We start from the raw sequence: 14,481 nt of genomic DNA on the forward strand, positions 1-14,481 counted from the left end.
TTTCAGCTACCATGGCTAGAAGAGATCGGTGACTTTAAAGAGGGGTCTCAAAGGAGCATAGGTGGTTTAAAGTGTGTGTGTCACCAGCTCTCAACTCAATTGAACACTTCTGGGAGAGTCTGGAGTGGTGCCTGAGACATTTTCCACCATCAAAACACCAAATGGTGGAATTTCACAGGAAGAATGGTGCCGCGTCTCAATCCTCGTGGTGATGTTAAATATTAGTGATGACGATATTACTGTGCAATGTAGATGTTCTGTTTTCACCTGAGATAACAACTCGTATGTTGATGTAGTGTCCATCGGTTATGAATGTTTCAACCTGTGTTGAAGTTGTGCTTTTATGTCAGTTCCTGGCTTCAAAGGGCACCAAAAACAACACTAAACATGAGTTTTGGCGGTTCTGCTGCCACAGAAACAGACCCTGGGTCTGTTCTAATGTGTCTAATCTCGGTTAACCCAGAGGTAAAACATAATGTAGTTTGGGCAACTGATCGTCACACGGGAGACTATAACACAACAAATTCAGTTCCTGTGATTTTACTAACAGGTCTGTTTATTTTAGTACTATGTATGGCAACTCCGGTAGCTAACAGAAATTGTTAAACGAAACACCTCGCCAAACAACCAGCATGTTTTTCAAATTTCCAAGGAAAGTTTCCAGTGGTCATGTGAATTTCATCTGCTCCGATTGGATGAAACAGGCTGCACTGCCGTATGGGATGAGTAGTTTGTTTGCCCCCTAACTGGTATGTAGTCTTGTACCCTTAACTTTTCTTCCATATCACTTTGTTACAATTTCTAGTCTTTTGGATGAATGGTTCACCCTGGAGATTTTTGTACCTATTCCACTTGACAAGCATTTTGTTGAAATTTGCATGCTAAAAACAAGTGGGTGTGTCAGTTCCGGAACCATAACTGTGTAAAGAGGGGCATGGTGGCACAACGCCCTTTTAAGACACTTTATGTTGGTGTTTCCTTTTATTTTGTCAGTTGCCTGTATATTCATGTAGATCTACTTGTTTAGGATATGAATATCTCCTGGAGGCTACTATTAAGACAACCAAACAAAAACAGGACTACCTATGTCTTATCCACGGTATTCTTGGAGCTTTGTCAGCCCTTGTACCTAACATCATTAAAACATTTATGCCCCGAAAGCAGCATGTATGTCTTAACTGGATGAAATCTCATGGGAAATGGATGGGAACCATATTGACGATAAGCAATAAAACAGGTTGTGAATGCTTGATGTCACAGTGGCCAAACTTTATTGCATTGAATTTTACACAGTAACAAAGTAAAACATTAAAATGTGTTTATGTAAATTCAAAATCTTCCAGAAGTAAAATGTTACTTATGTAATTCACACGTTGATCTAGTCTCGTTCATCAACCATGTGTGCCTAGTAGTCTGACACGAGATTAATCCGTTTATAATGGTCTAGCGTTCCTGTAACAATTATGTGAACCTTTAAGAATTCATTTTGATATAGTGTATAGGCCTGTTAAGGTCTTCACACTGTTGGTCCAAGACTCCTTTGAAAACTTCAAAGCGGTGATTCAGATCTTTTTGAGCGTGGATTTTATATTTAGTCCCAAATGCCCCATCGGTAGAGGCTGTCCCATAGAAGACTCTGCCTATCCTAGAATGGACTAGCGCCATGGCACACATAACACAAGGCTCTCGAGTAACATACAGGTCGTACCCGGTGCAGATGTATGGCTCAACTCTCTCCTCTGCACTGTCCCCGTCCTGCACGACCCCACAGGTTGTCATGGTGGTGGCGCCCTGTTTTTGAGAGGGTGAGGAATAGGGCAAAACAGACTGGCAGGCGGGGTACTTGTCATAGGTGTAGGCCCCACCCCCCTGCCCACGTGCCACAAGGTCAATGCAGACCATGATGGCGTGATGAAGTGGGTGACCGCCTTGCTGGCAGTCATGTCCCACAGCGAGGATCCTCTCTGCCTCTGGGTCAACGACCGCAGCCCCCACAGCCTCCATGCCACTCTCCTGCCCCGCTCTGGCTGCAGCCACAGCAGCCATCATGTACTCCTGCATCTTTGATTTCTGAGAGGAGGTGAACAGCTGGCCCCTCAGGGCCACAGTCACCTGTTTGTCCTCGTGAAAGGAGGTGGGCCAGTGTTTGCTGGCCTGCTCAAACTGCGGTCTGGTCAAAGGAGGGCATGCTGGTATCTTGACCAGGAAAGGGTATCCTAGACCTTCACAGTTTAATCTACCGGATGACGACAGATCAGATATGTGCAGCTCCTTACTGTGGTCAACGACTGGTGCATCACTGGCAAGGCATACAATGACCTCCAAAGGGTGAGGGCTGCCCTTATCCTTGCATGAACGTACTCTCTTGATGTGCTGAAGTCCAGGTAATGGGTATACTTTGGCCAACTCCTTGATCAAACGAGAGGTTTCTTTCTTGTTGATGATGGGAGCCGCAAAGGCCTCGATTAGCTCAATGTCTTGTGACTGCTCGTTGGACAGCACAGGGTAAGCAACCCAGGAGTCTATGTCACACTCATATTCTTTTCTGCGTTTGGGTTGTGGTTCCATTTCAAAGCAACTCTGTTAAAAATCAGGATGAAACGACTCGGATACAGACCAAATGTTTACAATAAGATAAACATTGGATGTAGTGGCGCAGAGATGTAAGGTTGTTTCAGAGCATGCGGAAAAAAATACTGTCAGTGTATACTTAACATTACCGATTGATGAATTAAAATTACCTTGTTGACCAGCTTTGATTAGAAGTGTGAAACGTGACAGATTTCAGATACGTGGAGCTAGCTCTCCGTTTCCATCCATGCTTGTTGATGTCCGACTGCATATAATATCCCCCTGAAACAAAGGCTATCACTCTTCATAGACACCCATAGATTGGTTTCCTAGATTCATAAAATGCACTGATTTTAAATTAAAACAATCCCTTTGATATCAGAAAAACCTTTTAACATTTTCTTCATATTTCTCAAATCATAAAAATGAAACCACCTAACGTTAGATTAGTGTTATTTGTGGTTTCATGGAGGAATTGTTTTCATGTGACACAAAGCTCCTCTTAAGTATAATAAGTACACGGTCGTAGCAGGTTAGGAGAATTGGGTTAAGGTTAATAAAAAGGGTTAGGGTTAGCTTAAATACATTGATTTGACAAAAGCTGGATACCGTCTAGCCATGACCAAAGTACACGGGACGTCACTAGCTTCTATGAAGGGGTCAGCGTCCGGTCTAGAAGCGAAAAGGGTGACCTTTCCTGTTACTGGAATAATAATTGGATAATTTATTTCGGCATGTCAATGCAAAGTCGTGACAAAAATAGAAAGGAAGAAGTTAGCCGTTCTATTGCTAATCAACAAGAGAGAAACATGCTTATAGACAACTGCCATAACTACGCTTGGCTTATGGATAATATCATGCTTTCGAATGCTGTTAAAGATGACGAATTCCCCTCTTTACAGGTTACTCCGTGCAAACCTCCACCCTCCGAAAAACCCACCATGAACTCTGACATCGTAGCTACCCTCTCCTTACTCCTCAACTCCAGGTCTGACGCCATTGAGAAAATGGTAGGCGCGAACGACATGGTTATCGAAGGCTTGAAAAAGACTGTGGGGTTTGCATGCGGTGAAATCAAGGATGTGAAACCGAGAGTGGCTAAAGTGGAAAAGAATAACAATGTACAATAGACGTCTCACTGATCTGGAACAATACACAAGAAGATGGAACCTGAGACTACGGCTTGTCAGAGGTGGAGAATGAAGATGTGCGAGGAGAGGCTATCCTCATCTGCCAAGACGTTATGCCTGCAGAGAAGAACAAAGTTGGTGATACCATCGACGCCTCGGCAAGAAGCAACAGCAAAACGATTCAAGAACAATGGGTATCATCATCCTCTTCACTGCCAGATTCTACAGGGATGCTGTCTGGAAAGCTGCTAGTAAGAACGCCTTCCTTCAGAGCCATGGTATGCGTTTCGCCGAGCATCTCAGCCCGGAGGACATAGAAAGAAGGAACAAGTTGTGGCCAAAGATGGCACGAAATGAGGGAAAGGCTGCTTACTTCGTCGGAGGACGAGGCTTCATCAATGGTTCAGAAATCCATATTCCTCCCTAAAACCTCACCAGGAGGAACAGGTTGATGGTTTCAGCCATGGTATTCAAATTTTCCTTATGTTGTTTACCTAACAAGCATCAGGTGACTATTTTTCAGGAATACTCAGGAACTTAAATTTATTAGTTTGTTCTTGTATGACCAGAATACCTGTTTTGTTTACAAACTTACGAAGAAGATTGAAAGTTGTATTTTTTTTTATGTATACAGTAACTAAGATACTGTTTTAAAGGGCATACAGGTCTGCTCTGACTTTAAATGACTTTACACGTTTATTGTTCTATTTAGTTATTAATACTCATTTCCCAAAAAAGGTCCTAGGAACGTGTATATGTAAAACATTTTTTTATGATCAGTTTTCATATGAACTTAAAATAGTAGGTACCCTTTTTTTTTTAAATTAATTTGTATTTTATTTCTCAGAATAGTTCCTGATTACACTAAAGAGGGTTTTTAGTCTCTCTTACCACAAGAACCCTAGGTCTGGTCTTGAACATGATTTTCAGTTGAGTTGAATTTCAAAGCCGGATAACGTCCAGCTCAAAGTTTATGTAATGAGCTATTTTCATTTTAAATGGACTTAAATGGTGCAGATCTCGGTTCCTTGTCATTTACGTTCACTGCTCCTACGTCTTTGACTCATCCTACTACAGTTAATACTTTTATATAATCTTTGTTGCTTTGTCTTTGTCTATAGTTTCTCTTAATGCTAGGGGGTTACGAAACAATGTGAAGCGCAAGGCCTTATTTTTATTTGCTAAACAATTTCGAACAGATTTTTGCTTTTTTCAAGAGTCTCACTCAATTTTGGCTGATGCCAACTTCTGGAGGTCACAGTGGGGCAACGATATTTGGCCCATGTATCTGAACGCTCTGCTGGTGTCACTACAATGAAAAATACCTTTGGTGGTAATATTCTACACTCGGAATGTGACCCCTTTGGTCACTTTATTTGTCTTGTGATCAGTTACAATGACATTATGCTCATTACTGTAAACTTCTACGGGTACACCAAACATGAGAATGATGAGTTACTTGAATCTATAGAGAAACATATACTTCATTGGCTATTTCAATTTCCCAATTCGTTATTATTGATAGGAGGGGACTTTAATATTACTATAGATAATTCAAATGATAGATGGCCCCCAGGTAGGCCAACCAATCATCATTTGGGTTTAATACTTTTTATGGAAAAGTTTGATCTTCCTGATACATGGAGAGGTTTCCGGCTGACAGATCATTCACTTGGAGTAACAAAACAGATTCCAGACAATCCAGAATATATTTTTGGCTTATATCCAAATGTATTGATAGTGAGTGTGTCCCCTCACAGACCATAGGGCCATTTACATTGATATCAAAATATTTACCCCGGATACTAACCTTGGTAGAGCATCCTACTGGAAGCTAAATAGCTCATTATTAAATAATGATATAGTTGAATTTGAGGTTAAAGATCTGCTCTTACACTTTTGGGGAAGGGCTTGTGAAGAAAAATCTTATTGCAAGAACTGGGAGCTCTTTAAATTTGAGGTGTCCAAATACCTTATAAAATATGGTAGTAATCTTGCTAAGACCAGAAGAGCTGAGGAGGAAAAGGTGATCATTAAGATAACTTCCCTTTCTCAGAGGTCCCCAGCCAGCCTCTCTGGGGAGGAGAAGATGGAACTAATCGAGTTACAAAATCAACTGGATAATATATATAGATTAAAAGCAGAAGGAGCCTTTATTAGATCTAGGAAAAAATGGCTTGAGGGGGGAGAACAGAATTCATCCTATTTCTTTAGACTTGAGAAATTTCACTCTAAAAATAACACTATCCATGAGTAAACATTGATGGTGTTATTACATATGACCAAAAATTAATGGCTAAATACTGCAGCAATTTTTACAGAAAATTGTATAGCTCTACATACTGTCAGGAATCCACATATGTTTTTAACTCACTGAATAATGTTCACTCTATCAGTGATATAGAATCTATACAGTGTGATGAACCCATTAAAGTTGAAGAGATTAGAGTCTATCAAACATCTAAATAACAATAAGTCACCAGGTGTTGATGGAATTACATCAGAATTTTACAAATTATTTTCTGAACAAGTAGCTCCCATCCTATTTGAAGTCTTTTTTAGAGAGTATTAAAAACAATGTTCTCCCTCCTACAACGAGTCAGAGGTTAATAACACTGATACCTAAGCCTAAAAAAGAAGTGCTGCTCATCGATAACTGGCGTCCAATTTGTCTTCTTAATAATGACTATAAGATATTAGCCTTACTACTTGCAAAAATAATTAAAGAGGTCCTGGATACAATCATTGATGAAACACAGTCTGGCTTCATGAGGAACAGACATATTTCTAACAATGTCAGACTAGTATTAGCCATACTTGACTACTGAGACCTAATAACTGAGGATAGCTTCATATTATTTTTAGATATTTATAAAGCATTTGACACGGTAGAGCATCAGTTTCTCTTCCACTCCCTTGAGAAACTTGGCTTTGGGGATTTTTTCTGTAAGGCTATTAAGACTACGGCTATCTTTGCAAATGGTAACAGCTCTATCAAATTGAAATATGGCACCTCACCTAGATTTGAGTTAAAGAGAGGAATTAGGCAAGGTTGTCCTATCTCTCCGTACCTGTTTTTATTAATCACCCAACTTCTTGCAAATTCTTTAAATAATAGTCCTGTACAAGGTATTTCCATAGCTGATAAAGAAATTATTATAAGCCAGCTGGCTGATGATACTACACTTTTTCTGAAAGACGCTAACCAAATTCCCATATCGATCAATGTGATATACAATCCTTTTCCAAAGCGGCTGGTCTATATCTCAACATTAATAAATGTGAACTCATAGCTGTCAAAGATTGTGTGACTCCTTCATATTATGGTATTCCAGTAAAAGAAGAACATATTTAGACATAACCATAACCAAAGTCTAGAGGCTTACTCAATTTTAACCCTCTTATTAAAAAAACCCAGAATAAGCTAAATCAATGGCTACAGAGGGACTTATCTTTAAAAGGTAGAGTCCTAATAACTAAGGCCGACGGTATCTCTAGACTAACATATGGCGCTCTATCTTTATGTCTTGACAGTAAAATAAGCAAGGAGATAGACCAGATGCTTTTCAACTTTCTTTGGAGAAACCGTACCCATTACATTAGGACAACTGTTGTAATGGACACTTATGAGAATGGTGGGCTGAATTTTCTGGCCTTTACTACTTTAAATAATACTTTTAAGATCAATTGGATAAAACAATTCCTAAGAAGACCCACTTCTATCTGGAATTTTATTCCTCATCATGTCTTCTCTACTTTTGATGGCCTTAACTTTTGATGGCCTTAACCTTAACATGTTGTTTTGCAATTATAATATTGACAAAGTTCCAGTGAAACCTGCCGATGAAAAGCAGAAAGTTTTCTCGTCATGGTCCTTAATTTATAAACACAATTTTTCTCCACGCAGCTATTATATATGGAAAAATGGCAATATATTGTATAAAAATACTTCTTTGTTTTTAGAATATTGGTTCCGAAATAATATCCTATTGGTGAGCAAACTGGTAAATGCAGAGGGTCTTTTACTCGGTTATAGGGAATTCTTATCACTTTACAAGGTCCCTGTAATACCTAAAGATTTTGCAATTGTTTTAGATCCCATTCCCTCAGGTGTTGCTCTGTTATTCAGGAACGTGTCAAGACCTGACCCTCAGAGCCTACCTGCTATTGACCCTGTTGACTCATCAGTAGGAAAGATTTGTTTCTCTTTTGGTCCATTCAACAACAGAGCGATACAAACCTTGTTTCAGCAGGATGTTATATCTATACCTTATGTCATTCCTTATTGGAATGGATTTATTGATAATATCTGTTGGAAAAAAGTTTGGATGTTGCCACACATATACCTACTTGTTAACAAAATTAAGGAAGTTTCCTTTAAAATTATTCATAAATATTATCCTGCCAACCACTATATGAAGAAGTTTAAAGAAAACATCAACTCAAATTGCTCCTTTTGTAATGACCACCCAGAAACAGTGTTGCATCTTTTTTGGCATTGTATTCATGTAAGGAAACTGTATTTAATTGAACACATTTATGAAGATTTTACACTATTGTGGTGAGATGTACTGCTTGGATTCTTTACCTACGATAGAAATAAGCTGAAACATTTTTATGTAATTAATTTCATTATTATTTTGGCCAAGTTTCATATACACAAATGTAAATTTCCAACAAAAAAAAACACATTTTCTTACCCTACAAAAAGAAATTGAACTGTATTTTAAGACAATTAAATACTCTACTAACAAAAAGCTGTTAGAATTATAAGTGTATGCATGTCCCTTAAGGTCCTTGTGTAATTGTAATGTGATATTGTACCCCCTAGCTCGATTGTCCATTGTATTTAATCTATGTATACTTGTGTTCCCTCATGTACTTTCTGTATTGATTTGTTGTTAATAAATGTTAAGTCCAGTCTAGAAGCATGTTTTCCAATGCTCCTATAGTTATGCTTTGGTTCTACAGTTGAACTGGAGCCTGACCCAGAAAGAACATTTCCATACACCGCCACATAGCGAAGTCAGATTTGAAAAATCCTAATAAGACACTTTAGTCATCACCTTTTGTGCACAAAGCATCCATTGAATTATTAAAATAACTGTTGCTGAGGCCATTTATTTTATCACTCACAGCTGAAGCCAATGGCAGTGTCCGAGAGAACCAAAACGACTGAATGCGACTGCAGACTGATACAAATCACCTTACATCATAAATAACTATTAATTTATTAGTCAGTCACAATTTACCCAATGTACATTGTGGTTTTGATCCTTTAACACGTTCATTAACATTTTATATTCATCCAATGTCTGATGTTTTTGGATGACATGATGACGTTGTTGCTCCCTGTGCGCACTGAATGCTAGTGTGGATGTGATGTTGGTCCATATAAACCGGATGCAACCCGATATAGACAGTCCATGAATTGACATATACGAACGTGAGTAAATTACCTTTAAAAAAATACACGGACATCTTGGAAGTAATCTCCAGTTCTTATTATACCTCAATGGCTTCTATAGCCACTAAGTCATATACCCCAGCCATTTCTACAATTTTATCTTGTTAAAATGGGATTTTAACCTTAACCTTATGCCTAACCTTACATTAAGACCACAATTTGTGGCTATAGAAGCTAGTGGAAACCAGTACAAGTGTCAAGAGACAGAAGAGGAAGCGAGACATACTGTACCACTCCCTTGTTTTTTTCTGTATCTATGGGAAATTCTCATTTGGGCAAAAGACCGTATTCCGTCCTCTCTCCTCCATGACCCGGAATCCAGTAAGTGGTCAAGGAGTGTTTAATTTCATTAGTAGGCAAACGGAAGAGTGTTCTCCCCTCCATATCCACGTTTGATCGAAGAGTTAAATCCGTCACACCCATTTTGAATCAGCTTTTGTTTCGTCAGAGGAGAAAAACATGCACATGTTTAAAACAATAAGTAGCATTTTGATTTTATCTATAAAATGTATTGCACAACTAACTTAATTTGTTTTAATCACTTTACACATTTGTTTTGAAATCCACCCCTGTAAACGTCCTTTGCCTAAGGATGTGTGAATGGAGAAGGACCATCTAATTTCAAACAAGCACATTTCCTTCCACGTTCACTCTCCTTGATTACCTTTGACCTTTTTCAAAAGGGGGAGAGAGAGGAAGGAGTGAAGACCCAGGAGTCGGGGAAATCTAATTGATAAAAGGCCAATGGCCTTTTCTCATTTGGACCAAAGTCCGTCCTCCGCCCTCCTCCAAAAACCTCTCCTCCGTGACCCAGAAACCGGTATGTGGTCCCGGAGTGTCAATCCGTTAGTAGGCAAACGGAAGATGCTCATCCCCTCCTCGATAGCCTCCTTTTGGCGAGGAAGCACAAGTGTATCCTACCAGAGTCATTCATGGAAGAGTTTTGAAATTACCACTATTTTCTCGAAGGAGAAAATCATGCTAACATTTAAAAACGTGTCCTTTTATATATAAAATGTATTGCACATCTATATTTGTCTTTATAACTCATTTACTGATGATGCACGATTGGAGAATAGTCTCATTTCATTCAAGTGCATTTTTGTCTACTCCCTCTTCTTACAGCCTCCCCTCAATTACCTTTGACCTATTTCAAAAGGAGGCCAGAGAGTATGCAGGAGTTAAGCAAATCCAATTGAGAAAAGGCAAATTAACTAAGTAAGCGTTTAGACAGGCATCACAATTTGGATATTTTTTCCACTAATTGGTCTTTTGACCAATCACATCAGATCTTTTTCAGAGCTGATCTGATTGCTGGATAAAAAATAAATATTGGAATTGGGCTGCCTGTCTAAACGCAGCCAAAGTAGACCAGACCCAACTGCGATTGCATTGGTGTCTATGGGAGCCACAGGAACTGACCCTTTTTTCCCCCTCAATGGTAAACTATTTCACTATCTTAAAAGTCGTGGAGCTCCATGCAAAAACCATTTCTCAGCATTGCAACTTCAGCTTTTGATACAACGGTATTGTTGTCAGACTTCAATAATCAAGTTTTTAATACAGTACCTTTCAAAAATAGTCATGGTAGCTGGTACCCCACTGGTCACAGATGTCAATTCAACGTCTATTCCACGTTGGTTCAACGTAATTGAATTGAAATGACGTGGAAACAATATTGATTCAACTAGTGTGTGTGTGTCCAGTGGGTAGCTACACTGCTTCCATTTTTGCTGAGAGGAAGAGGCGAAGCGAGAGGCTCAATTCAGCCAAAAATCTGTCTTCTCCAGCAGATGGCGTGGAGTTGAGTTTTTGGTCAATGAGTGTCGAATTTGGTCAGCCAAAAAATGTATGGGTTATGTGCTACAATCCAAAGAGTGTTTAATTGCTATATTGTAATTACTTTGCCACCATGGCCTATTTATTACCTTACCTCTCTTATCCTACCTCATTAGCACATGCTGTATATACATTTTTCTATTCTATTATTGATTGCATGTTTGTTAATTCCATGTGTAACTCCGTGTTGTTGTATGTGTCGAACGGCTTTGCTTTATCTTGGCCAGGTCGCAGTTGCAAATGAGAACTTGTTCTCAACTAGCCTACCTGTATAAATAAAAGTGAAATAAAAATGTAAAATTAAAATAGAGAGGAATAGGCAGGAGTTTGACAGTGTGGACAACATCTCCCTTTGTCTCGGCGTAGAGACGAGTATCTTGTCAGTATTATCCATAATCTTAGATTTTGGTGATTTGCTATGGATATGTATTTTGGCTAATGCAGGAACTTCTGTTTTAGTGAAAAATGTTTGCATTTAAAAATTCAGCTCCACAGGGTCCACCTATGTTTATACTCAAGCATTTATGGAAATGTGCTTTTAGAGTAGCAATGAGTTCCAGGCTTGTTCATGGCATGTGACAGGTGCGGCTGTAGTGGATAAAAAAAGGCTTAATCCTTGGAGAATCTCTTCATTCACAAAAAGAGGTGGGTATAATTTTGTTAATTTGTTCATGTTCATCCAGCAGAAGTGATGGTCTGATTTTGTATTTCATTGTAGGACTAGAAGGATTATTCCCACTGTTGCGCAGCGGCTCCACAGAGAGAACATATTGTAGGTCATGTTGTACAGGAGGCCATGGAGCGGTCTGCTGTAGCCACCACTGAAGCCGGGCCCTGAGTCTGGGGATAGGTCTGGACTTCAGCCTGAGCTTTGTAAAGCAACAGCAGAAGCACTTCATCCCCATCCACCACATGGAGGCCCATGCCCTGATGGTCAGGATGCTCCAACCAGTGGTCTTCCCCTTCCTTGTCCTCCTGGTCTCTGGTCACTCTCCTGGCTCTGGCCCAAGGAATCAGCGACTTTCTTCTACTGGGTCAAACACTGGATGGTGTTCCAGGGGACACTACAGACAAGGTCATGAGTCTACCTTTAAGAAAACACTTGTCAGAGGCCGGTGGGTTTTCTTGGCCTTGAATTTGTGACCTTTGTTCATTCACAGGTGGCAAGATGTCTGTCACTCATCAAACACCCAAAGTGATCCACGATAAGTGGGGGTCAAGCAATACAGCTTCTGGCTTAAGCTGGAGACAGGTTGATGTTTCTCTTCAAGCCACCAATGGGAGCAGACTATGACTGTAACTTGTCCTTTGCTCTTCTGCAAAATCAGGTGACAATGTCAATACAGAAAAAAGAGGAAGGTAATAAATAAGTCAAATATATAATATGCATTAATATCATGACCTTTCCCTGGTCGACACATTGAATCAGGTAATTTAAATTAAGTGTGAATAATGCATCAATTGTGTTTTTTTTGTTTCATCCAAGGTGTGGAGCAGGGGACTTTGTTGCATGTGTGAATGATACAGCTGCCGCTACACAGTGGCCTCTCACATTGCCAAGTGCACACATCGTGCAATTTTCTTCTGTAAGGCCTTCTGCCTTCCTGCAATCCAACCCTGGTTGATTTTATTTGATTTTATTAGGATCTCTTTTAGTCCCCATTTGGACTAATCTTCCAAGAGTCCTTAACATTAAAATACAATGTATAATACAAACACACTTTCACATATAACACAGTATTACAAACATACATAATACACTAGCATAATGACCCAATAAATACTCAATCTAAAAATATATTTTAAAAAATAAATAAAAATATATAAATATTGGTTCTTCATCTACTATAGTCCCACAACATTTCTATATACTATATTTAAATTGTTTTTAAATCATGTTTAAACTTATATATTGAAAGGTTTCTAGTTTGCTCAGTTAATTTATTCAATTTCTTTATTGCTCTAAATCGAAATATTATTTTGCCCATTTCTTTTTTCTGTCTGGATAACGCATAGATGGTGGACAATCTATTCCTAGTATTTACGGAATGTCTGTCTCTTACCAACTGAATACAATTGTGAATAGAACTTGGCCGTTTTAAATTATGTATATTATAAAATAAGATAAGCATGTTTTTTTTCAATTATCTTGTCGATTGATGACCAACCAAGAACACTGTGCATGACTGCAACAGAAGAACCATATCTCCGCCTTAAAACAATCCTTGCTGCTTTATTCTGTGCATTCTGCAGCCTCCTAACTTCACTAGATGATGCATTTCCCCAGACCACCAAACAATAGTTCACTTGACTCTCAACCAATGCCTGTGTTATTTGCTGAAGGATTTTCCCTGGTAAATATTTAGCTATCCTTGTGATTATGCATGCTGTTTTAATATATATATTTATTTTACATAGATTAGTTATTTGAGACGACCATAATAAGCAGTTGTCTAGCTGCACTCCCAGTAGTTTGGTTTCTGCCACTTCTTCAATTTGTACTCCTCCCATACTTAATTGTATCCCATGCTGTTTTGGCCTTTTCCTAGTTGAACAGACCAACATAACTTTGGTTTTCTTGGTGTTTAAAGCAAGTTTGTTTTGGCAAACCCATTTCTTGATAATCTCCAAATCTCCTTGCTGTACCTGTTGAACCGATTGTCTTGCTGCATAAATTGTAGTATCATCTGCAAATATAGTAGCTTGAGTTTCAACCAAGGCATAGGGAAGGTCGTTGGTGTATATTAAGTAGAGAAGTGGCCCAAGGCAGCTGCCCTGCGGTATTCCACAGTTTAACACATTAGGGGAAGAAAATTAACCATTGATATAGGTGGACTGTTTCCTGTCAGTTAGAACCCTGGTGAGTGAATTCATCCCATAATTGGATAGTGGGTTCATAGCTCTCAAGATGATCTAATTCACCATATTTTACTGATGATCTCCTTTTGGACCAAAGGTATATTTCTACAAACACTCAAGTCTGTTTTCCTAAAGGTTTTGCTCTGTTAGGTGATGTCAGGAGGACTTGCCAGTAACCAGTACATCATTACGGCTTTGAAGATTGCCACAGACGCCACTGAATTACATTTGCTTTGTCCTCCATCCAAGTTATGTACTAAAAATGGAGTCATGGATATTTTGGATATGAAAATATGGCTTTGGAGTCCAAGGCATGCACCTACTCTTTATTTGATTTTTTTCAGGAATGCAATTGAGACTGAAGGAAGGAAAGGGCATCCTGTCTAGAGGTCAACCGATTAATCGGAATAGCCGATTAATTAGGGCCGATTTCAAGTTTTCATAACAATCGGAAATCGGTATTTTTGGGCGCCGATTTCAGAATTATTTAAAAAAACATTTTTATACCTTTTATTTAACTAGGCAAGTCAGTTAAGAACACATTCTTATTTTCAATGACTGCCTAGGAACTGTGGGTTAACTGCCTTGTTCAGGGGCAGAACGACAGATTTTCAC

The 14,481-nt window shown here is 39.0% G+C and overlaps 1 protein-coding gene and 1 pseudogene across 1 annotated transcript; one reads left to right on the forward strand and one right to left on the reverse strand.

Annotated features, from left to right (window-relative positions):
* Window positions 1–1,248: 1,248 nt before the first annotated feature.
* Window positions 1,249–3,593, reverse strand: LOC115107968 (probable inactive tRNA-specific adenosine deaminase-like protein 3). The gene has a single exon (XM_029631800.2). The coding sequence runs from the start codon at window positions 2,566–2,568 to the stop codon at window positions 1,474–1,476; it is 1,095 nt and encodes a 364-aa protein (XP_029487660.1). The 5' UTR covers window positions 2,569–3,593; the 3' UTR covers window positions 1,249–1,473.
* LOC115116243 (tRNA N6-adenosine threonylcarbamoyltransferase, mitochondrial-like) lies at window positions 3,190–14,222 on the forward strand (annotated as a pseudogene).
* Window positions 14,223–14,481: the final 259 nt, after the last annotated feature.

Source organism: Oncorhynchus nerka, linkage group LG3 (genome assembly GCF_034236695.1).
Source record: "Oncorhynchus nerka isolate Pitt River linkage group LG3, Oner_Uvic_2.0, whole genome shotgun sequence".
Taxonomy (NCBI): Eukaryota; Metazoa; Chordata; class Actinopteri; order Salmoniformes; family Salmonidae; genus Oncorhynchus; species Oncorhynchus nerka.